Genomic DNA, 19,229 nt, shown 5'->3' with positions numbered 1-19,229 from the left:
ACATGTTGCAAAGCTGTCGAAATGACAAACTTCGACTTACTTCTAAAATGTGTATTTGTAATTTTTTTTTACAAATAACAGCTCCAAATACGCTCAACAAAAATGGACAAATACTGTGGCTTACTTTTCTTCTCTAACGGCACTGCAAGTGCTACGGGTAATTCTTAGTCAAGACAGATGGACTCACCATTTGACATCAGGTTTGGGGAAGCCCTCCACCTTCAGTTCTAGCATGGCCGTCCCTCCAATGGCCGACTCCGTCTTCTTCACCTCGGTTGACAGTTTCGGCTTCTGCGGCTCTCGCATCAGCTGGTTTACCGACCCTGCGCAAAGTGAAGTGTCAATGAAATGTGCCTTGCTCAAATGACTCGAAATATTGTCATTAAAATGTGCCTTGCAGCTGACAGTTCAAAGTGTTGTTTTGTTTAAATGCAGTTTGCATCAGACAAATTTACTATAATGTTTTAAGGAAAATAATGTTGCTCCTAGGTAAAGATTTTTTCTCAAATTTAATTCTCAATAGCATTATTATCCTGCAACATGTTTGAAAAACCCAAAATTTTGTATATAACATGTAAGAACCAACCACAGTGTGGCCTAATTTCTCACGCTTTGAAATTTACAGAATTTAAGTAAAATTAAATTAAATTTTTGGTCCAAAACTATTATAGTAAATAAGAAAAAAGTATTGCACAAAGGTACTAAATACAAGAAAGAGGTTAACTATAAAATAAAAATATAGCTTATGTAAGTAACAAACGCAAGAAATTTTTATAATTGTTTATAAAAAATTTGATAATGGTACAAGAAAAGTGGTGTCGTCCTGTAATCCAGCTACTAGTAGGTCACGAATTGTGGATATTTATAGGCATGCACTGTAGATGCGATACTCCCTTGTGTGGATTAACGTCCGCACTAGTAAGTACTACGACTATACGCAGTACTATCCTGATACCAAACCAACAATTCGTTAATTACAAGGCAAAAACGTGGTTCGGATCCCAATTAAACTGAAGGTCCCTTAGTTGCCATTGGCTGTATGGGCTATTAATTAACAGCTGTGTCTAAGGAATATGCCTTATTCACTAACAAGACTACAAGATCGTGCTACTCATCCTATACTCATCACCATTCACAATTGGCTTAAAATACCTACATTCGTATGGTCGCCATTTCTAAGGAAAGTATTAAAATACTTTAATGGAGTTTGAGTTTGAGGAATGGTATTTTCATGTTTACAATCACAATTTGCTTCTATTCAGGTAACATGCCATTGATACTCGTAATATACCTGTTCACAAACTGCAAGACGTAAATTCTATTGTCCAATCAACTATACTATTACTGTACGTTTATAATTATGATTTTAATTTAAATCTAGCTAATTATGCAACTACCTAATTTGATATGGAAACTCTATATTCTAAATGCATCCAGTTATTCATGAATAGTATCATGCTGAAACTAAGCCTTACGAAGAGTGCTGCGTCTTAAACTGACTCGAGAATCTGTGTTCACTTCTCTTACTTCTCCTGTTCAAAGATTTATTATTTTGAACATCATATCCAAATTATTCACATATACATGCAGGACAAATCAACATTGTTCCTAGGCCTATATAAGTCAAACTTTGTACCTCACTATTAAAATTAACAAATACCTGAGAAGGCCATCTTAAAAGCCTAAATGACACTGATACACAAAATTCCAGAAAAAACTCAGAACACAAAAGCACTAACTGAATGGGCCCGAGTACTGAATGAACTTGACTGATTGGTAGTTTCCGATTGCGTGTAACGTCCTGGCATTAGCGAGACCATCATTAGCGCTTAGGCACGCCAGCTGGCATTTAACGGACATGTTGACATACAAACATTCCAATGTTGAAACCAAACACCCAATCCAAGAGCACGGGGACTGACTGTATTTTAAGACTGGAGGAATCTGTTTCGATTTCACTCTTAAGACGTTATTTATCTGTGAGATTATTTTTAATGTCATTTTTCAATTGAATTAGTCCATAAAATCATGCTTTCTTGTGACAGAATATTGAGAAAAGTAGCAACTGTCCTTTGCAATGGTGTAGGGACCACATAGATTTTTGTCCTACAACGCTAGGCAAGAGTCAGGGATTGTTTTTCACATTACTTTAGTTTAGACCAAGGGGTTGCGGCATTATCACTTAAATTTCATTTGGTGGTTTGGCGGGATTTGAACTCTGGACCTCAGGGACCAAAGTCCCCTGCTCTAATCACTAGACCAGCTGGCATCCTCCGTAGGACCACATATAGTAGGAAATATTCATATTCAAACATCTTTATTCGTAAATCATGTACATTGGTGGTACAGTGAATAGTATTTACGAGTTAAATGATCATCCTTTGATGCTACTTTGGAAAAAAAAGTATGATATCACTAATAATTTCAGTTTAAATAATCAATGGTATCTCTAATTGATATATGTACTCGGGGTTAAAAAAATATTCAATAATTTGAATCTACTGTTTGAGAATGCAAAGTTTATATGATTTAAGAAAAACAGACCATTCTGTAAACGTTTAGAGTTTTTTCTCCATTGTCCTGAAGACCAATCAATTTATATCCCAGAGCTCTGCCTCTGAACATTACCCTATAATAAACGATTAAAAGTTCCTGAATAAGACAGAAACAATCCCAGGTAATAAGATAATTTTGTTTGAGTTAAGCCTCCGAATCACTGATCCATACGTGTAATGGTGCAATTACCTGCTGTTGAGTAACCTTGAAAGGCGACCAGTTTCGATCCTCACGGGATCATCTTCAGGCAGACGTTGTCATCTTCATTTGGTTCTTGCAAACACGTCGATAAAAAAAAAAAACATTGAGTCGTTTAACAAAACACGGTAAAAATGGCCAAGTGTTTTGTAAAACAATGACTCAATTGGTTTTTAAAAATTGACGTGTTCACAAGAAAGAAATGAAGATGACAACATCTGCCTGAAGATGATCTCGTGAGGATCGAAACCGGTAACTTTCAAGGTTATAAGAATCACTTGACAGCAGGTAATTGCACCAGTACACGTACATAATAACAACTTCCCAAAAATTCAAGGCAACTGGACAAACAAATTTGGTTCTTTTTAAATTTCATTTTATACGTATGGAAAATACTTTTTAATTAGAAACTGAAACTTTCCTCTATAAAATTTTAGCCTATCAAATATCTTTGCCAAGGTGTAAACAGTGTCAACACTCATAAGCCTATTAAAACGCTGAAAATTTAATCTGAGATTCAACTCTGTGTTGTATGCCATTAACTTTTCCATAGACTACAGAAGTATTAAAAAAAATTGTTGTAAATATTTGATCATACCTTGGACAGTAAGCTCAGCACTGCAAGATATTTTGCCAGTAGAAGTAGACGCTACACAAGTATAAAGACCAGCATCTTCTGGCTTGACGTGTTGGAACACTAAAGCCAAGGAATCTTCTTCATCCTATAAGTAAATAATAATTAGTACAAACTATGAACAAATACAAATATTTGTAAAAATACTGATAGTTTTAGGCCTACTACTTTTAATTTATTTTTCATGATAACTACCCGTCACCCTGAAATACTGATTGTAGTGAAGGAGGACAGTGATGTACCATTATGGTGTAAATCACAGAGGCAAGCCAGCAGTAGACTCAGCTCAACCTCAACCCAGCAATGTCTGCCATATCAAGATCCTACCACTGAGCTATGTTCAGTACTTATCTATATTTATTTTATAAAAGGCAACAATGTATGATTGGGTAATTATGATGACATGGCTAGTGCTTTAGAAGTGTATAGGTGTAACAAGTTTTGATTTTACTAGAAAAACACTTTTCAAACAAATCAGTCAGTTTTATCTTTACTTGTAAAAACAAACAAAAAAAATGTTTAAAATATTTAGTTAATCTATTTATTTATCTTTGTTGCTTGAAAAAGAACTTGCTGCATGGGTTAATACTGACAGTTAGTCCATGATTCATGATTGTACAAATTCACGATTTTTGATTTAGAAGTAAAGTTTTAAATTGTGCAAACTTGCATTTGACTGTGACAGCTTTGGTTTTCACTTTTTAACTATGTCTGACGGTTTGGTTTGTTTCCGTTGGCCTTTTCGCCTGCGAGACATACATTTCATTTACCAATCAATAGTCTTTATTAGTTTTCATAAAAAATGTTGTGTGTTTAATAATAATTCTTCTTTTAAATGTTCATAGACAGTAAATACTTCATTTTCCTGGTATCAAATGAGTTTATTTTTATTGATTTTTTTGTCAGTTCTCTGTTATTTTTTTACTCTGCTCACTAACCAACCTTCTTAACGTACCAATTTCGATGTAATCCTGCAACCAAATATAAAAGAGCTTATCTTGTTTTTGTTGTACTCTGAAGAAACATACTGGATCACAATCTTACCTTGAAGAGCACTTTAAACCGGTCCTCGGGGTCAAAAGGTTTTCCGTCTCTCAACCAAGTAAAGTTTGGCTGCTCCCCTGGCTGCAGCAACTCTGCGTCTTCCAGACCTTCAAACAGCTTCTTGTCGTCTGTAATATACAACAAAAAATCAAAATGTTAAGTTCAAACCCTCTATTGGGTGCTGAGTACTGGAGAAACAACAGCATTGATCAGGCTTAACCAAAAGTCTACACTAACAGCATTGGTCAACGTAAAAGCTCATGTCGGAAACTCGGGTTCAGATTGCAGCACATGTCGGATGGAGCCCACAGCCATGTTGAGTTGGACTTGCATAGTAGAAAGTGGAAGTTTGGTGTAGCCACTAAATCAGACTTTGGAGTTTAAAGTGTTAAACAAAGAATAAAGGTTTTCTATTTAATTTAGTGAAAATCTAATGATTAATAACTTCAGGTAAAAACATTGACTTTTGGTCTACAGTACCAATGACTTTTTGCATACTGAAGTAGGCATCCCATATACAGGGTGCGGCAAAAAAACCAATCTATTTTCTGCAGAGCACTGTTCAGCGACAGGTCGTCGGAGGGTGGTGGGAGTAGGCTCGTTGGAAAGCCTACACAATGCAATTTTTTGTAGTCATAGAGCAGTGGTCGCCTGAGCTAGTGCGGTTGATATGGAGTCGTTTTTATAAAATAGTGAATTCATTCATTGCTACTCAGTGGTAGTTTCATGCATTCTTTCAATTAAGGCGACATGGAGAAGTTCCGTTGCGTAGCCCAATAATGCGGGGGGTTACTTACTTTAGAACAACGGCTTCTGCTTTGAAAAGGAAGCTGACAGGCCTTCCAAAGTCAATCAGACGCCAGACAACAAACATTCGATAGAGTTCCAGTTCGTGCAGCTGTGGAAAACAGTCCTCGTAAGCCCGCCCGAAAACAAGCGGCTGCCTTGAACATGTACCTGACCGCTCAGTTATACAAATTTTGAGGTTAATTTTCTTCCCTATGGATTAGAATAATAATCTGTATAATTTGATAATCATCCATACAGATAATCACGACGGAACCTCTCTATTTCGACCTAATTGAATAAAAGCACGGAACTGCCGCTGAGTTGCAATGACTAAATCATTACTTTTTAAAAACGACTCGATAACAACCGCACGTAGCTCATACGACCACTGCTCTATGACTACAAAAAATGGCATTGCATAGGCTTTCCAACGAGCCTACTCCCACCACCCTCAGACGACCTTTCGCTGAACAGTGCGCTGCAGAAAATGGTTAGGTTTTTTTGCCGCACCCTGTATATGAACCAGTTGTGGTCTTTTTTATTCTTTTATTTTTCAAAGAACAGAGTTGAATGAGCCACTTAGAGTGTATTATAGTCTAAAATTAAAATTTCTATTAGCTTTTGTTGTGCTGGAATAGTTAATGTGACATAAAAGATGCTTGACAATAAAGTTTTCTTGTGAATTTGTATTGGGCAAAACGTAGGCACACTTGATTGATCAGTGATAACTTCACCACACTCTGCTGTTGGCTACATTCAACTGCATTCACTTTCATTATAAGACTGATTAAAACTTCAACATGGAAAAGGAATCTCTAATTATTGTAAGAATAAAATGCTATGCTCAGATAATTATTGTGGAAGTTTTGATTGTGTTAATTTTGCTTCCCATATATTGGAGGTTGGAGCTCATAGGAAAGTAAGAATACAGGTTCTTACACACTGATAGCCAGTTAAAATTTGAGGGAACATATTACGTACCAGTGACAGTGACAACCCCCTCACTCTCCACCTCGCCGTGGATGTTACTAGCTATGCACTTGTAAGTTCCAGCGTCCTCCTGTTGAACGTCTGGTATGACCAGCTCGTAGTAACCCTTGTCTGCGTTTGTCTTGATGATCTCTATCCTCTCATTGGCCACAGTGATCAGCCGGTCGTTTTTGTAGCTGTCGACAACATTATCTGTTTGTTACAGGTGCTAACTATAGGCTACCAGTGTTAACCATGATAGATAGCGGAATTGAATCTATCGAACTGCGGGGCTACCTTCAGCGCTGACAATTTTGCCTCATTAAACAAAATGAGAGGGCCACTAAGTGTGGCCTTCCCAATCCATAGGGAAGGAAAAGAGAATGATAAATATAAACGCAATGGGTTAATACTAGCTGCTATAAATCTGTGCTTTGCTGCGGATAAAGGATGCAGTAGATAATAACATGGACTGCATGAAATAATAACGCATCCACTGTTGATTTCAAACTCAAAACATAATTTTTACCGCTTGGTTTCATCAAATTCTTTTTTAAACTCTAGTAAGGAGATTAAATTTCCCTTGGCACCTAGTACGATGGTGTGAGTGGTGCTGATGTATGTAATAAAAGTATGAGCTTGCTTGAATCTGTACTTACTTTAAATCTCCTACCTTCTACTCTTATATTTAAATGCAAGGCAATAGATAAACAAGAATTTAACAACTTACTGTAGTGTAGAGATAAAATCAATCACTTTTATATTACCATACCTTTGAAAGCAAGTAAGGCGGGGCTCTTTCTAAATCAGCCTGTGAGTCAGGGAATTTATACCAATAATTTTCAGCAAATCTACACACTCTAAGCTACATTTCGATGGGCCATATGCCTACATTTTTTATTGGTTAATGGCCTTGAACGACAGTTTACTCAAGACAGTAAATAATAGAGCATTTAATAAAAAAAAAAAAATATTTAGGGAATGTAGTATAAATACATAGCCACTTCATTGGCTTACATGTCAAGTGGATATGATTAAGCCTCGTTCCCATGACCCGAGGTAGGGCGATTCCACGGATGGATTTGAGCAAGGGCTCGTCGTGGGAACAGCTTGTCCGTGGTCCGTGTAGCAGTCCGAGGTAGTTTGCATGGGTCCGGATCGTTCCCGCCAGAAGTCAGTAAACTTATGAAACATCAAAGGACTGTGGCTCATGTTCGGTGCAGGAGGGGAGGTGGACTCTGCACTGTTCCCAGCTCATCAGCAGATCTTGAAATGTATGACCCAAACGCGTCGTGGGAACAATAGGTTCGCAAATGATTCGTTCACTGATCAAGGACATCCGTGATATGGCCCTACCACGTGTCGCAGGAACGAGGCTTTATATGTTAACACACTTTTCACTCTTCTCACACTTGGAGGAAACGGCTGTAATTTCTGACACATTAAATAGCCTTGTAAAAATTATATGATATTTCTAGTCTTGTTTCTCAAGTAAATAAACCATATAGGGTTTACAGAGCTGACCAAGAGTGCTAAAAACAAAAAAATCCAGATGCTACTTACAACTTGACGTCAGGCTTCGGATCTCCTCGAACCTTGACCATGAATCTTAGGTAGGTGTTTTCCAGTAGTTCCGTATCATGGAGGCTGATGGTAAACTCTGGTTCTTTGCTACCACCAGCTTTGCCTTGCGACTCGGTGACTGTAATGGCAAATAGATGTTAATCAAACTGCTTGACAATATCAATTAATAACACTATAGAGGGTTGAATTGTGTCACATTACTAACATGGTGTGCAGACTTTTGGCCTTATTGCAGAAGGCTATATTCAGAGCAGTGACAAAGCTCTACTACTCTTAAGATGGCCAGATGGAAGGAGGCCGAAACAGCAAATAAGTTAGTTATGAGAAATATTTTGTCCACAGAAAATTTAGTAGTACAGAATTTGTAGGGTATACCAATAAACAAAGGTAAAAACAACAAAGGTAGGTTTAAAGGGTGAGTCGGTAGCGGCGCGGACTTCGGGCCCAAGGTAGTAGTGTCGTGGGTTCGGATCCTGGTCACTGCCACTAACTTTTATCAGTACAGTTCACCTTTGTACTGTACCGGCTCACCCCTTGCTTAAATCTGTAGTCTATGTGGATGGGCAAATGCAAGGTTAAAAGAGGCCACCAACCTCTTTATAAAAAAAAACCTTAGTGAAAGGTAACCTACCCTAGGGTAGGGAAGCTACAACACTCACAATGCTCCACCAGCAGGCGAGCCGTACAGCTGGATACTCCTCTGTTGTCCTCTGCTCTGGCCGTGTACAGTCCAGTGTCGTTCTCATGAGCGCCTTTTATCTCCAGCCGATGTTTGGTGTCGCTGGACACTGCTGTGATCCTGTCGGCCCACTTGTCCTCCAGCGGTTTGTTGTCTTTCAACCAAATCACCTTGGCCTTCTCGTCCAGCTCACACTCAAAGAACGCATTCCCACCAGCTGTACAATCAGTTGTATGATATTAGTTGGTAATATTGTGTTAGAGGAATATGAGATGTAAATTATTTACACCCTTCTGATATTACTTTTAATGAAATACACAGGAATGCTATGCATTAACAAAATAAGAAAATGCTTAAATTAAACACACTCAAATTAATATTTTTCATACAGTACAACCTCAAGCAATCGCTCCTTTCAGTCAAATCTCAAGATTATCTGGACACGTTTGCAAAAAAAAAAAACAAAAAAAAACATAAACATGACTTGTACAAAAAATTCATTTTGGAGGCGCCATTGTATTTATTATGAGCGCATAACTGAGCGGCAATTGTTATTCCTTTGTTTTTGCACAACCAAGTTGAATTGCTGTATCCACATGGTGAGTAATTATCATTGTTTATGTTTAGTTAAAAACATTTTAAAAGTGTTTTCCCCGTGGTAAAGAGAGATATTGTAAGTAGCCTATATTTTTTTTTTTATTCTATCTTTCTCCGGCTAACACGGATTTTTGGGTCGAATCAGCTGCAATCCTGTCTCAAACAAATTAATGAGGTTGTACTGTACTGTACTTAAAAATAAGTTGAAAATAATATTAAGGTGTTTTTCTGCTCGGGATGGATACAGAGTGTTTTCATGTTCTGAAAAATTCATGGACAAAATAATCTCTTAAAATTGTCTTAAACACAAATTTAATTATTAATGATATTAACTAGTAATAACTAAACTAAACCATTGTAAATCTTATAGTTAGAATATGTAGTTTTTTTATGGCTATTAACCACTGGTCCTAAAAGCCAGTCAAATTTATTAAGAAAAAAAAAGCACTATTCAATTCAGTTTAAGCAATATTCTCTTACGTTTGTAAGCAATAATTTTTAAATTTTGACAAACTTTAAAATTGTCTCAATTAATACTCACTTAAAGGATGTATTTTGTCCATCAAAAAGCAAATATCTCTATTTTTTGTAATTTTACTAAATAAATCTGTATTATGGCATTTTTACTATACTACTGTTTAAATTGAAAATCAGGAATATGTACATAGTATTATTTCAAAACGTTTACAATTCCAAGATAAATGCAAATAATCGTAGCAAATAAATGATGTAATATTAATTCATGACAAATAAAAAATCCTGAAAGGGATGCACTCTTATTAGAAAAAATAAGAAAGCCCCAGTAACTAACTATTCTAGCTATTATATAAAATGGCGATATTGCAAGAAAAGTCTGAAGAGAAAATTTAAGAATGTTACATTAGTGTGAACAATTGACAGAACAAAGCAAGGTTGAAAATAGGAAAAAAGATGTGAAAACTTGAAACTTTTTTAGGGTGGTATGGAAAAGTTATTGTGAATTTGAGGTAAAGCAAAGTTTCCTAATACAGTACAAAGAAACTGCTTCTGACCTGAGAGAGATTCGGTGGTTTATTGTACTATACAAAAGTAGACATACAACATAAGGTTTGTTCCTAACCTCTGGATGGATCGGGGGATAATCACTTAGCTCAAAGCCGTCATTAGTTACTGACGGCTTTAGTACCAGAGCCTTTAGAACAGAGGTCTATGGTCTAACTACAGGGTGCTTTTTTTTAAACACAACCCAAATATTACAAGTACTGTACTGTGAGGCACTGTTTAACATTAAAACAAGCTTATATTTTAGTATCTCTGTTTTCTTTACTTCATTGCTGACCAGCTGGTATTGTTGCATAGTTATCTACGAAGTTTAGTGTTATTGGGAATCTATTGTAAAAAAGACAACGTAGTGTTTTCAGAAGTTCAAACAAAGTATGCATTGTAGATTTAAGTTTTAGCGGTCTATGGGAACAGGGGTTTATAGGAGTTTTATTCGGTAAAAAATCGGTTTTTCCCATTTTGACCCTAAAAACTTAAAATTTAGGATTTTCTTTCCAAACCATATTGTAAAGCTTAAAAAAACAAATAATTTAGTATATTGAAGCGTTATTATGCGCCTAATGGTTACAGAGGAAAAAAAACTGTAAATTTAAAATTCTCATGTTATTCTTATGGAGAATAAGTAAACTGTTGTAGTTTACTTGTTTATGAACATATTTTGATCAAATTTGGAAAATGCATTAATTTTATACTAAACTATTAACATTAAAAAAAAACACCTTTTTACACTTCCTGTTGTAGCAATCCTAAGTACTTGTTAAACTAATGTTATTTAAATAGGGAATAAATGTGATATTTTAAAGGAGACATTTTAGTGTAAATCCAATCAGGCAAATCGAAATTCGCTTAGTCTGCAGGTTTGCTGCGGCGGGGGTATTTTTTGTTTACTAAGGATCCTGTTTTCTTAAATTTATACTTATCAATATTAGTTGATTTAATAAATACTGGAATCATACCTGGAAACTTAATTCCAACCCTTTCTTGGCAATAAACCATTAAACAATGATTCATTTTTCACATTTTCTTCTCACTTTTCAAGCTTGGGGAATCACCCCGTTGAGTCTTATTTACAATAGATTCCCAATAACACTAAGCCTCATTGATAAATATGCAACAATGCATATAAAGAAAACAGTGATACCAGCGTATAAGCTTGTTTAGTCATTAAAATGTGTCTCAAAGTATTATTAATTTGGGTTGTGTTTAAAAATTAAAAATAATAAAACACCCTGTACTAGATCGCCCATGCTCCAATTGCATTTAACATTTTATCTTCTCTTGGAGTAGTGGAATAAGTTCTTTTTAGTTTAAAAATCAAATAATAGTTATACATTTTTAATTGAAAAAAATGCATAGTGGGCGAGTTTAAAATAAAATAACTCAATACATCTAATAATTTGGTCGATTACCTTTTATCGTTTAAAATCCTTTTAAACAATGATTTAAAAAAGTTAAAATAATTCAGAGTTTATTTTCACTATCGAGCAGTATTTTTAGATAGGGCCTACCAGAAAGAATTTTGTAGGTGCTTTCTGTTTAAATTGTTTAGCGATCTTCTGATAAGACAAGTGGTTTCAAAAATATGTCCTAATCCCTTTTTATACACTTTCAAACAAAATGTTTCAAATTTTTGATACATTTTGATTTTGATAAACATTTTATACCCAGCATGATTCAGACTCTTCTCTAAAAACTGAAAAAAGTGACAAAACACAACATACAATGACACATGTAACATTGAAAGCTACAATGACACATGTAACATTGAAAGCTGTTAACACCAAATGACACAACAGACTTGAGCACTACAATAACAATCTGTGCGAAAAGCACAATGACAACAACACCTGAACAAAAGAATGAGAAGGAAACTATGTCTCTATCTATACAACATACATGTCTCATTTTGCTCCTCCGTGTCACCTAGTTAAACATAAAATTATTTGAGTTATATTGTAACAAGAATGTCTGAAAGACCCTCTAAGGACTATTGAGAAATATCAATTTTAACAGACTTTGTTGTTTTAAATTGTAATAAAAAAAGCTAGACGACTACAAATTTTGTGCACAACGGGCTGAAAATCTTACAGACAACCATAAAAGTCAGCAAATGGGACTGCTTTAACATTTTTGGACGCCTACCATCAAGTTGGTTATTTGTTATTGGAACGGATTGTAACTGGTGATGCAGCATGGGGCTTACTGGACATTAAGAGTCTTCATTACCGTCCGTGTAGTTGCGTTTTGGAGCGTGGCCTTGGGGGAAAGATGGTGAAGACGGGTGGGTAGCGCGGGGTCATTATGAGCGCCATTCTGAAAACATCGTAAACACACGACTACTAAAACGACACGTCGGTGACTCATCTGCCGCCTGAGCCAAGTTTTGTAAAAGGCTAGTAGCGCAGTATCCTCCGTCAAAATGTTACGTTAATTTTGTCCCCCTTTCAGACACAGTTTTTCAACAGATTTTCTTGAAACTTGGAAACAATGTAATTGAATAGTTATATTATAGATCTTGTACCTCAAAAAGTTGAAAAGAAATTAGTTTTATCAATGTTTAAAAGTAACTCAATTTACGTTACTTTTCTTTTAAGATTTGTTTTGTCACTATACAATTGATTTTCTTGCATTATTAGGTATGGGGGCTCTAGAACCAACATTAATCTGTAAGGGAAAAAAAAGTGTTTACATTACTTTTTCTTTCATTAAATGCGGGCAAAACCATTAATTTAAAAGTTCACTTCCAAACATGGGTTTTTTATTACAAGGCTATTTAAGTATTTTAGAAAAATGACATAAACGTTTTGATGAGTTCTACTTTTATACTTTATACTGTAATATTAAAATAAAATAGTCAAACATCAAATAGTCCTTAGAGAGTCTATGAATCCCAAAGATCAAGATACGAAGATACATATACGAAGATAAGTATGTTATGAATATTTCCATTAAATCGATAAAATTGTATTTACTTTAAAAAATATATTGTTTGTGACAGTGGAAAAGGATGAAATGTTGTCTAAAAACTAATTTGAGGAAATTGTTAAGATGGGAAAATATCAATGTCTAATGAAAAGGAAAAATGCCGATACAATATTTCACATCACTTGAATTAATAGAGGATAAATTAGTAATTTTATGGTTCTTTTTTCCTCAAACCTTGAGGTGAGACTATGAAGTGTTGAATATGAAGTGTCTAACACGATCATGTAGGGGGTAACTTGATATTTAAAATTTCTGTATTGTAAATATTAGTTAAACTATCACACTTAAGTAGTAAAAAAATTATTTAAATACTTTGACCTCACATTTGAAGGCATTAAAATAATTGTTTACTTGTTTTCTATTGTATGTAAAACATTATATTTAACATGAGCAAAGATGTACTCTCTATGAAATTGTTTGTAACCGTAAAAACCTCTGGCATTGATCTCCCCCCCCCCCAAACTGAGAATTAAAAAAAACATCAAAATGTATATTTTTTAACAATGTTTTGATCTGAGAAATTGGCTACAATCAAGCCAATATATGGTTGCCCAAAGTTTCTCAGCATCAATCACTAAGATGTTGTTTCATAAAAAATATAACTTATTCGGACAAATTTTCCTGGAAAATATCACACAACTATTTAAATAACCATAAATAACACTTAAACATTACTAAAAATTCACAAAAAAAACTAATTAAAAAACTTTGGGAATATTTACATTGGGGACTATACAAAATCCAAACAAAAATATCTACAAAAAAAGACTGTCGCGATTGTACTTACGTTGCACGCGCATTCCCTCAATGGTTTTCGTAAAGACAGGTTTGGGGCCGGAGGATCGTCGCCGTTCGTCCAGTCTGCTGCTGCCTTGTTTGCTGCTGATCTCTTCAATGGTTACACCTCCTGATGACACTTCCTGGATGGCCGAGTAGCCTGAACCTCCTCCGATGACCTCACGGCTGCTAGCCACTGTCCTTCCGTTGACGGAGGCACTCTCCTCGATGATCTTCATACTGCGTGAGCTCGACATTCCAGCTGATGTCGAACTTCGGGTGGACGATGACTCCATGTACACTTCCTGACTGCTCGACACTGAGCGATATTCTGATGAAAAAGTGTTCGATTTTGGTACAGGTTTGTGTTCGTATGTTCAATATGTGAAATTTTCCTTTGTAAAATCTTACAAGCTTAGTTTGTGAAATTTTGTGTAGCGTGAGATTCTAAGTATGTATATTGAATAGAGTTTCATTTTGTTGATAGATGTTTGAGCTTGAAAATGTACTAAATAACATTTTCAAAAGAGATTTTAAATAGCCTACTTTTGAATAAAACAATGTCTGTTTGTAGAATGAATATGTATCATACTAATTGTCAATTCAATTAAAGAAAGTAAACACATTTTCAAAATATTGAGATCAAATTATAAGTATAATACTAGTATAATACTCCTAATGATTGAAAATACTTCATAAATTGGATCTATTTAAAAATTAATCTGCATATGCGGCCACAAACCTTAAAATCATTGTAAACCTTAAGAAAACCTTTAAATAATATGTTTTTTTTTTAACTTTAAAAATTATATACATAACTAAAATTTCTTTTATCAGAAAATGTTATGAGAAAACCCCCATAAAATTAAAACCTTAAAATTTTGCCTGAAATTTGAATCCTAGAACTTACAAGGCCCAAACCAATGAGGGGGTAGATACAATTATCCTATTGTCAACAATTCAACCCACACTATCAAAACATCTATACTTGAACATAGTCTCTAGCTAAGGTAATTAAAATTGATACCTACAATATATTACTTAAAAAAAAAAACTGTTATTTCTCTTTCTACTTTTGTGTCAGAAACTCAAGATTCACATAAAATAACCAAACCAATTACAGTTTCAATATGAAAGATTAAAATAAATTATATTTTTCAGCAACTAAAACTATAACACTAAAATAAAATATCTTTAGTATTTGTATCTACTTATTTTTTGTGAACTACAGAGCTAAAATGAAATGAAGAACACGATTAACTTCTTCATGTCTTTTAACGCTTGTCTAAATTTAGTATGTATGAAATTGTGTTCTAACGTCATTTTAGTTTGATGAATGTAAACATAAATGGAACACATTTGTGTGGATGATATGTTGACATGAGCTGCTCTACAAGCGTTTAATATTTATCTCTCAGCCATCAAAACACTAAACAACAACAACATTGAATGTATATTTAAACATATCAGTAAATACTGAAAGAGTGAAATTACATTATATGAAAGGAACAGAGAATCAAGAGAAGTTGATCAAATACAAACATACCTTCAGTCGAGACAACTTTTCTAGTCGAAGCTCTTCTACTGATTGAACTACTGTGAGAATCCATCTCTTGTTCTTCAAATTTGACTTTCTTGTCAACAGGAAGATCAGGTTCTTCTTCTTTTCTTTTCTCTCCAGACGGTTCTGGTGGTTTTGCTGGTTCAATCTTCTTCGGTTCTTCCTGCTTTTCAACTGCCTTCGGCTTTTGAGGCTCTGGCTTTTCTTCTACCTGGCATATCAGAGGTAGTTAAAACACATAAATGAGATGAAACAAAATACTGGTTTGAACCTTTACAGGAACAAAATTTCAAAGGGGAAAACGTACTTAGTTACTCAACATATGGGGAACTGGTAGTGAAGTTTTTACGACCAAATATGGAAACCAAGCAATGAAGCTAATAAATTTGTCATCTGTGATAAACATTGACTTGATCATGTCAAAGCAGGTTTACTTTCACAGTATAAATATATGTCTGTGTTATGAGAATAATTAAGCCTCTATAAAATTAGCTTGCCTTGTTCACAAACCCTATTTTATAATTCCATGATAGATTTATGAAGTTTTCCATATTTCACTAAACATTTTACAGTTTTATTAAACAAGCCATGATTAAAAAATCTGCAGTGTTACATCTCCCAAAGATGTAAAGTATAAAGATGTTGTGGCGAATTTAAAGCCAGGGTGATGTGGTAACAACTTCGCCACAGCTTCTAATCAGTTTTCCTGGATCCTTACTTTATTTTAAATTTTATTTTTCAACAGCTGTTGGTTGATTGTTAAAATGTTTTGTTTTGTTTCTGCTATGATGTACCCGAGTTCGTAATTTGTTGGTCAATCAATATTTCACATTATATTAATTCATTGGTGAATTATTTCATGCAGATTTAACATTACTATACCGTTATCAGAAAAAAAATACAGTGCTTACAAGAAAAATATTGTATTCTGTGGAAAACACCAAGCATTTAAAGTTCATTGAAATGGAATATTTGGAGTACAAGAACATACCTTTTCTTCCTTGGGCTTCTTCTCAGCTTCTGGGCTGTAGCGTTTTGGCAAAACAGACTTCTGCGGTTTAGCCTCTGAATCCCTCGGTTCTAGAGGTATGACCTATAACATTCAACTTGATTGTTTGAAAATAAAACATTATTTATAATAGGAAAGTCAAAACTATCTATTTATTTAATTTATTATAATAGGTTACGTACCTTGACGTCCACAATTCCTTAGTCGGTGTCTGTTGACTATAGTTTCGACTACTACGTAGTCATTATCAAAAACAGAACGTTAAAATATGTAATGTAATTATTTTAACGTTCTGTTTTTGATAATGACTACGTAGTAGTCGAAACTATAGTCAACAGACACCGACTAAGGAATTGTGGACGTCAAGGTACGTAACCTATTATAATTGATTACCAATTCCGGAAGGCTTCAACATGAATTATTTAATTTGGTAAGGCGATTCTCTGTGTCGAAATTGTGGGCATCTGGCAAGTAGTAGAAGGGCTGGAGAAGGCTGAAAATAAAGGCGTTTCTTCTGTGGAAAACTACCTTCTGAGTCCACAATTTGATTCAATGTTATATCTGCTTTTAGAAAAACTGAACGAAAAAGTCAATAGGACAATTAGGACTGTGAAACAAACTAAACTTAAGTGAATTAAATCACACATTTTGTAGCCTATGTTGTATTAACATACAACAATAATAACTAGCTTCAAAAATTATTCCACTGGATTTACTATTAAATAATACTAACTGTTAACGTTATTTAAGTGCATTAAGTAGGGATTACTCTGCTAAAACAATAATAAATACAAATTCAAACTTCTAAAATATCTTTTTCTTTTTGCCAGTCCAGCCTAAATGTCTGTCACGTGATATTTATTACAGTCAAATAAACATTGTTACACGATGATAAACACAAACAATATGATAATATTTTCAACAAGATATTTTCATTGACATAATATGCAGATGAGGTAACAAATATTGTAGTATCAATAACCTTTCTAGCCTGTCAAAAGTTTGACAGCTCATACTTTTTATCTAAAAACTCACCTAGTGTGATAAATCTAACATACTTTACACACCTGGTCAGGAGTGGCAGGCTCAATGTGTATTCCCTGTAGAGGCTCAAGACGTTTGTTCTCCACAGAAGGCTGCAGTCGTAGATCGTCTGCCGCGTGCTCTGCTAGCGCAACTGGTAACATACAGATATAAATGAATTTATTCCATTACATTATATAAATAAATAAAAAAAATATTAGTTTTACCTTGAACTATTGTAATTGAATGGCCGTTAGTGGAGACTGGATAAAGTGCTCCTTGACTGAGATAACTATATTTTTTGACACAGGACACATTTATATATGAGTAATTCTCTTGTACAATGTATATTACACTGTTTGAGATATACAAGATTAGAGCATGGGAGTTTCATCCTGAAGAACTAGGTTAAAAATCCCGCAATTTTTAATGGCTTTTTATACCACAGCAAATGGAGGTAACACAGATAATGAGTTACCTAGTGAGACGGGACTCATCTTAAACCTACTAAATTAATGGTTTCAGCTTCAGCAATATGACACATACTTTCTCCCGCTAGCTTGTCAACAGCCTTCATCATGAGTAAGCAAGCGGATGGAGTAACTATGATATCTTATCATATGTGCAAAATCACAAAAAGTGTAATAACTTTTGAACCTTATAATTTTCACAGGAGTCCAAAGGTGTACTTTTTTAGGAGTTAAAAGGGCTATAAAATACTAAATTTTTATCAAAATCGTTTTAGTAGTTTTCGTGGAAATCAAAATTTTCCGTTATTTTATGGGTTTTCCGGGAAAATCACCAATAAAAAACCAAAATCTAAAAAAAAAACCCTAAAAGACTCCTGGACATACTATGGATTAAAGAGGAATTAGATTTGCTAGCAAAATTGCCTCTTTCTTCAGATGTTAGAAAATAGCATAGAACGATTGAATAGGTCCACCGAACGACGTAGCAAGTGCAAAAGTGAATATTTTCAGTTATAGCCGCCCTGATGTTACACAGTTACCTATGCATTCAACAGCTTCTAAGTGTTGTCAACCTATGTATTTTTTTTTAAATATCCCAAGCAGTAAAATTTGTTATTTGCATCATTGTTCATTAAATATATCTTTACTTCATAAAATATGCCATTTGCAATAAAACATTGTTCGGTAGAAGTATGTCAATTACACTAAGAAGTTTTTTTAGAACTAGAACTCTAAGATGCAGCACAAAAAATATACTTTACTAACTTTATATCATAACTATTTTTCAATTATAATACTTAATAAAAAAGCTTCTTAATCGATCTTGTTCATTATTACTTTCCATAAATTGCTTGGTAAAAGATTTATTAAATAGAGACTTTTGCCAATGAATATAGAAATTGACATAAATGATGTATTTTAAAAATAAGGACTAGGTATCCAAATTGAAATAAAAACTTAAAATCCATTGAAACATTTGTTGACACTTACGAACGTCGGTGGCGTATTGTCTTATTTCAGCCAACCAGGCGTCCTTTATTCGATCTTTGTGAGCTGCTAGTTTCAACGGATAACTTCCGAAATCTGGTTGTTTGTGATGAAGTTCATAAACTTTTGGGTCCTCTTTGTGGTCCTTTACTTCTACTTCTGGTAACTAAAAAGGTAAATTTATGAGAAATAGTAACAGAGGACTTACTTTACTAACCGTAACATAATGAATCAAAATTAGGTAGCCCCTCTTCTTAAATAAACTTGGATCAACTGCTAGTTGGCTCTGATTTGTTTGGGCAAAAATAAAGGTTGGCTTATCCTCC

At 34.5% G+C, this 19,229-nt stretch overlaps 1 protein-coding gene across 10 annotated transcripts in view; it reads right to left on the bottom strand.

Moving 5' to 3' along the window:
* LOC128996298 (obscurin-like) overlaps positions 1 to 19,229 on the bottom strand; it is a 255,278-nt gene that overhangs the window by 76,004 nt on the left and 160,045 nt on the right. For 7 of the 10 annotated variants that reach the window (XM_054421531.1, XM_054421532.1, XM_054421524.1 and 4 more), the window contains 12 exons: positions 18,907 to 19,069; positions 17,491 to 17,600; positions 16,406 to 16,507; positions 15,400 to 15,625; positions 13,864 to 14,184; positions 8,434 to 8,670; positions 7,754 to 7,892; positions 6,203 to 6,387; positions 4,433 to 4,560; positions 3,353 to 3,476; positions 1,476 to 1,532; positions 188 to 323 (listed from right to left, as the gene is read on the bottom strand). In XM_054421531.1, coding sequence (XP_054277506.1) covers positions 188 to 323; positions 1,476 to 1,532; positions 3,353 to 3,476; positions 4,433 to 4,560; positions 6,203 to 6,387; positions 7,754 to 7,892; positions 8,434 to 8,670; positions 13,864 to 14,184; positions 15,400 to 15,625; positions 16,406 to 16,507; positions 17,491 to 17,600; positions 18,907 to 19,069 — 1,928 coding nt within the window. The remainder of the gene's footprint in view (positions 1 to 187; positions 324 to 1,475; positions 1,533 to 3,352; positions 3,477 to 4,432; positions 4,561 to 6,202; positions 6,388 to 7,753; positions 7,893 to 8,433; positions 8,671 to 13,863; positions 14,185 to 15,399; positions 15,626 to 16,405; positions 16,508 to 17,490; positions 17,601 to 18,906; positions 19,070 to 19,229) is intronic. The other 3 variants (XM_054421526.1, XM_054421533.1, XM_054421525.1) reach the window with 2 other exon arrangements.

This window comes from Macrosteles quadrilineatus, unplaced genomic scaffold, assembly GCF_028750875.1.
Source record: "Macrosteles quadrilineatus isolate MER2022 unplaced genomic scaffold, UCM_ALF_1.0 Scaffold_6__1_contigs__length_79288215, whole genome shotgun sequence".
Taxonomy (NCBI): domain Eukaryota; kingdom Metazoa; phylum Arthropoda; class Insecta; order Hemiptera; family Cicadellidae; genus Macrosteles; species Macrosteles quadrilineatus.
This window is presented reverse-complemented; position numbering and strand designations above follow the sequence as displayed.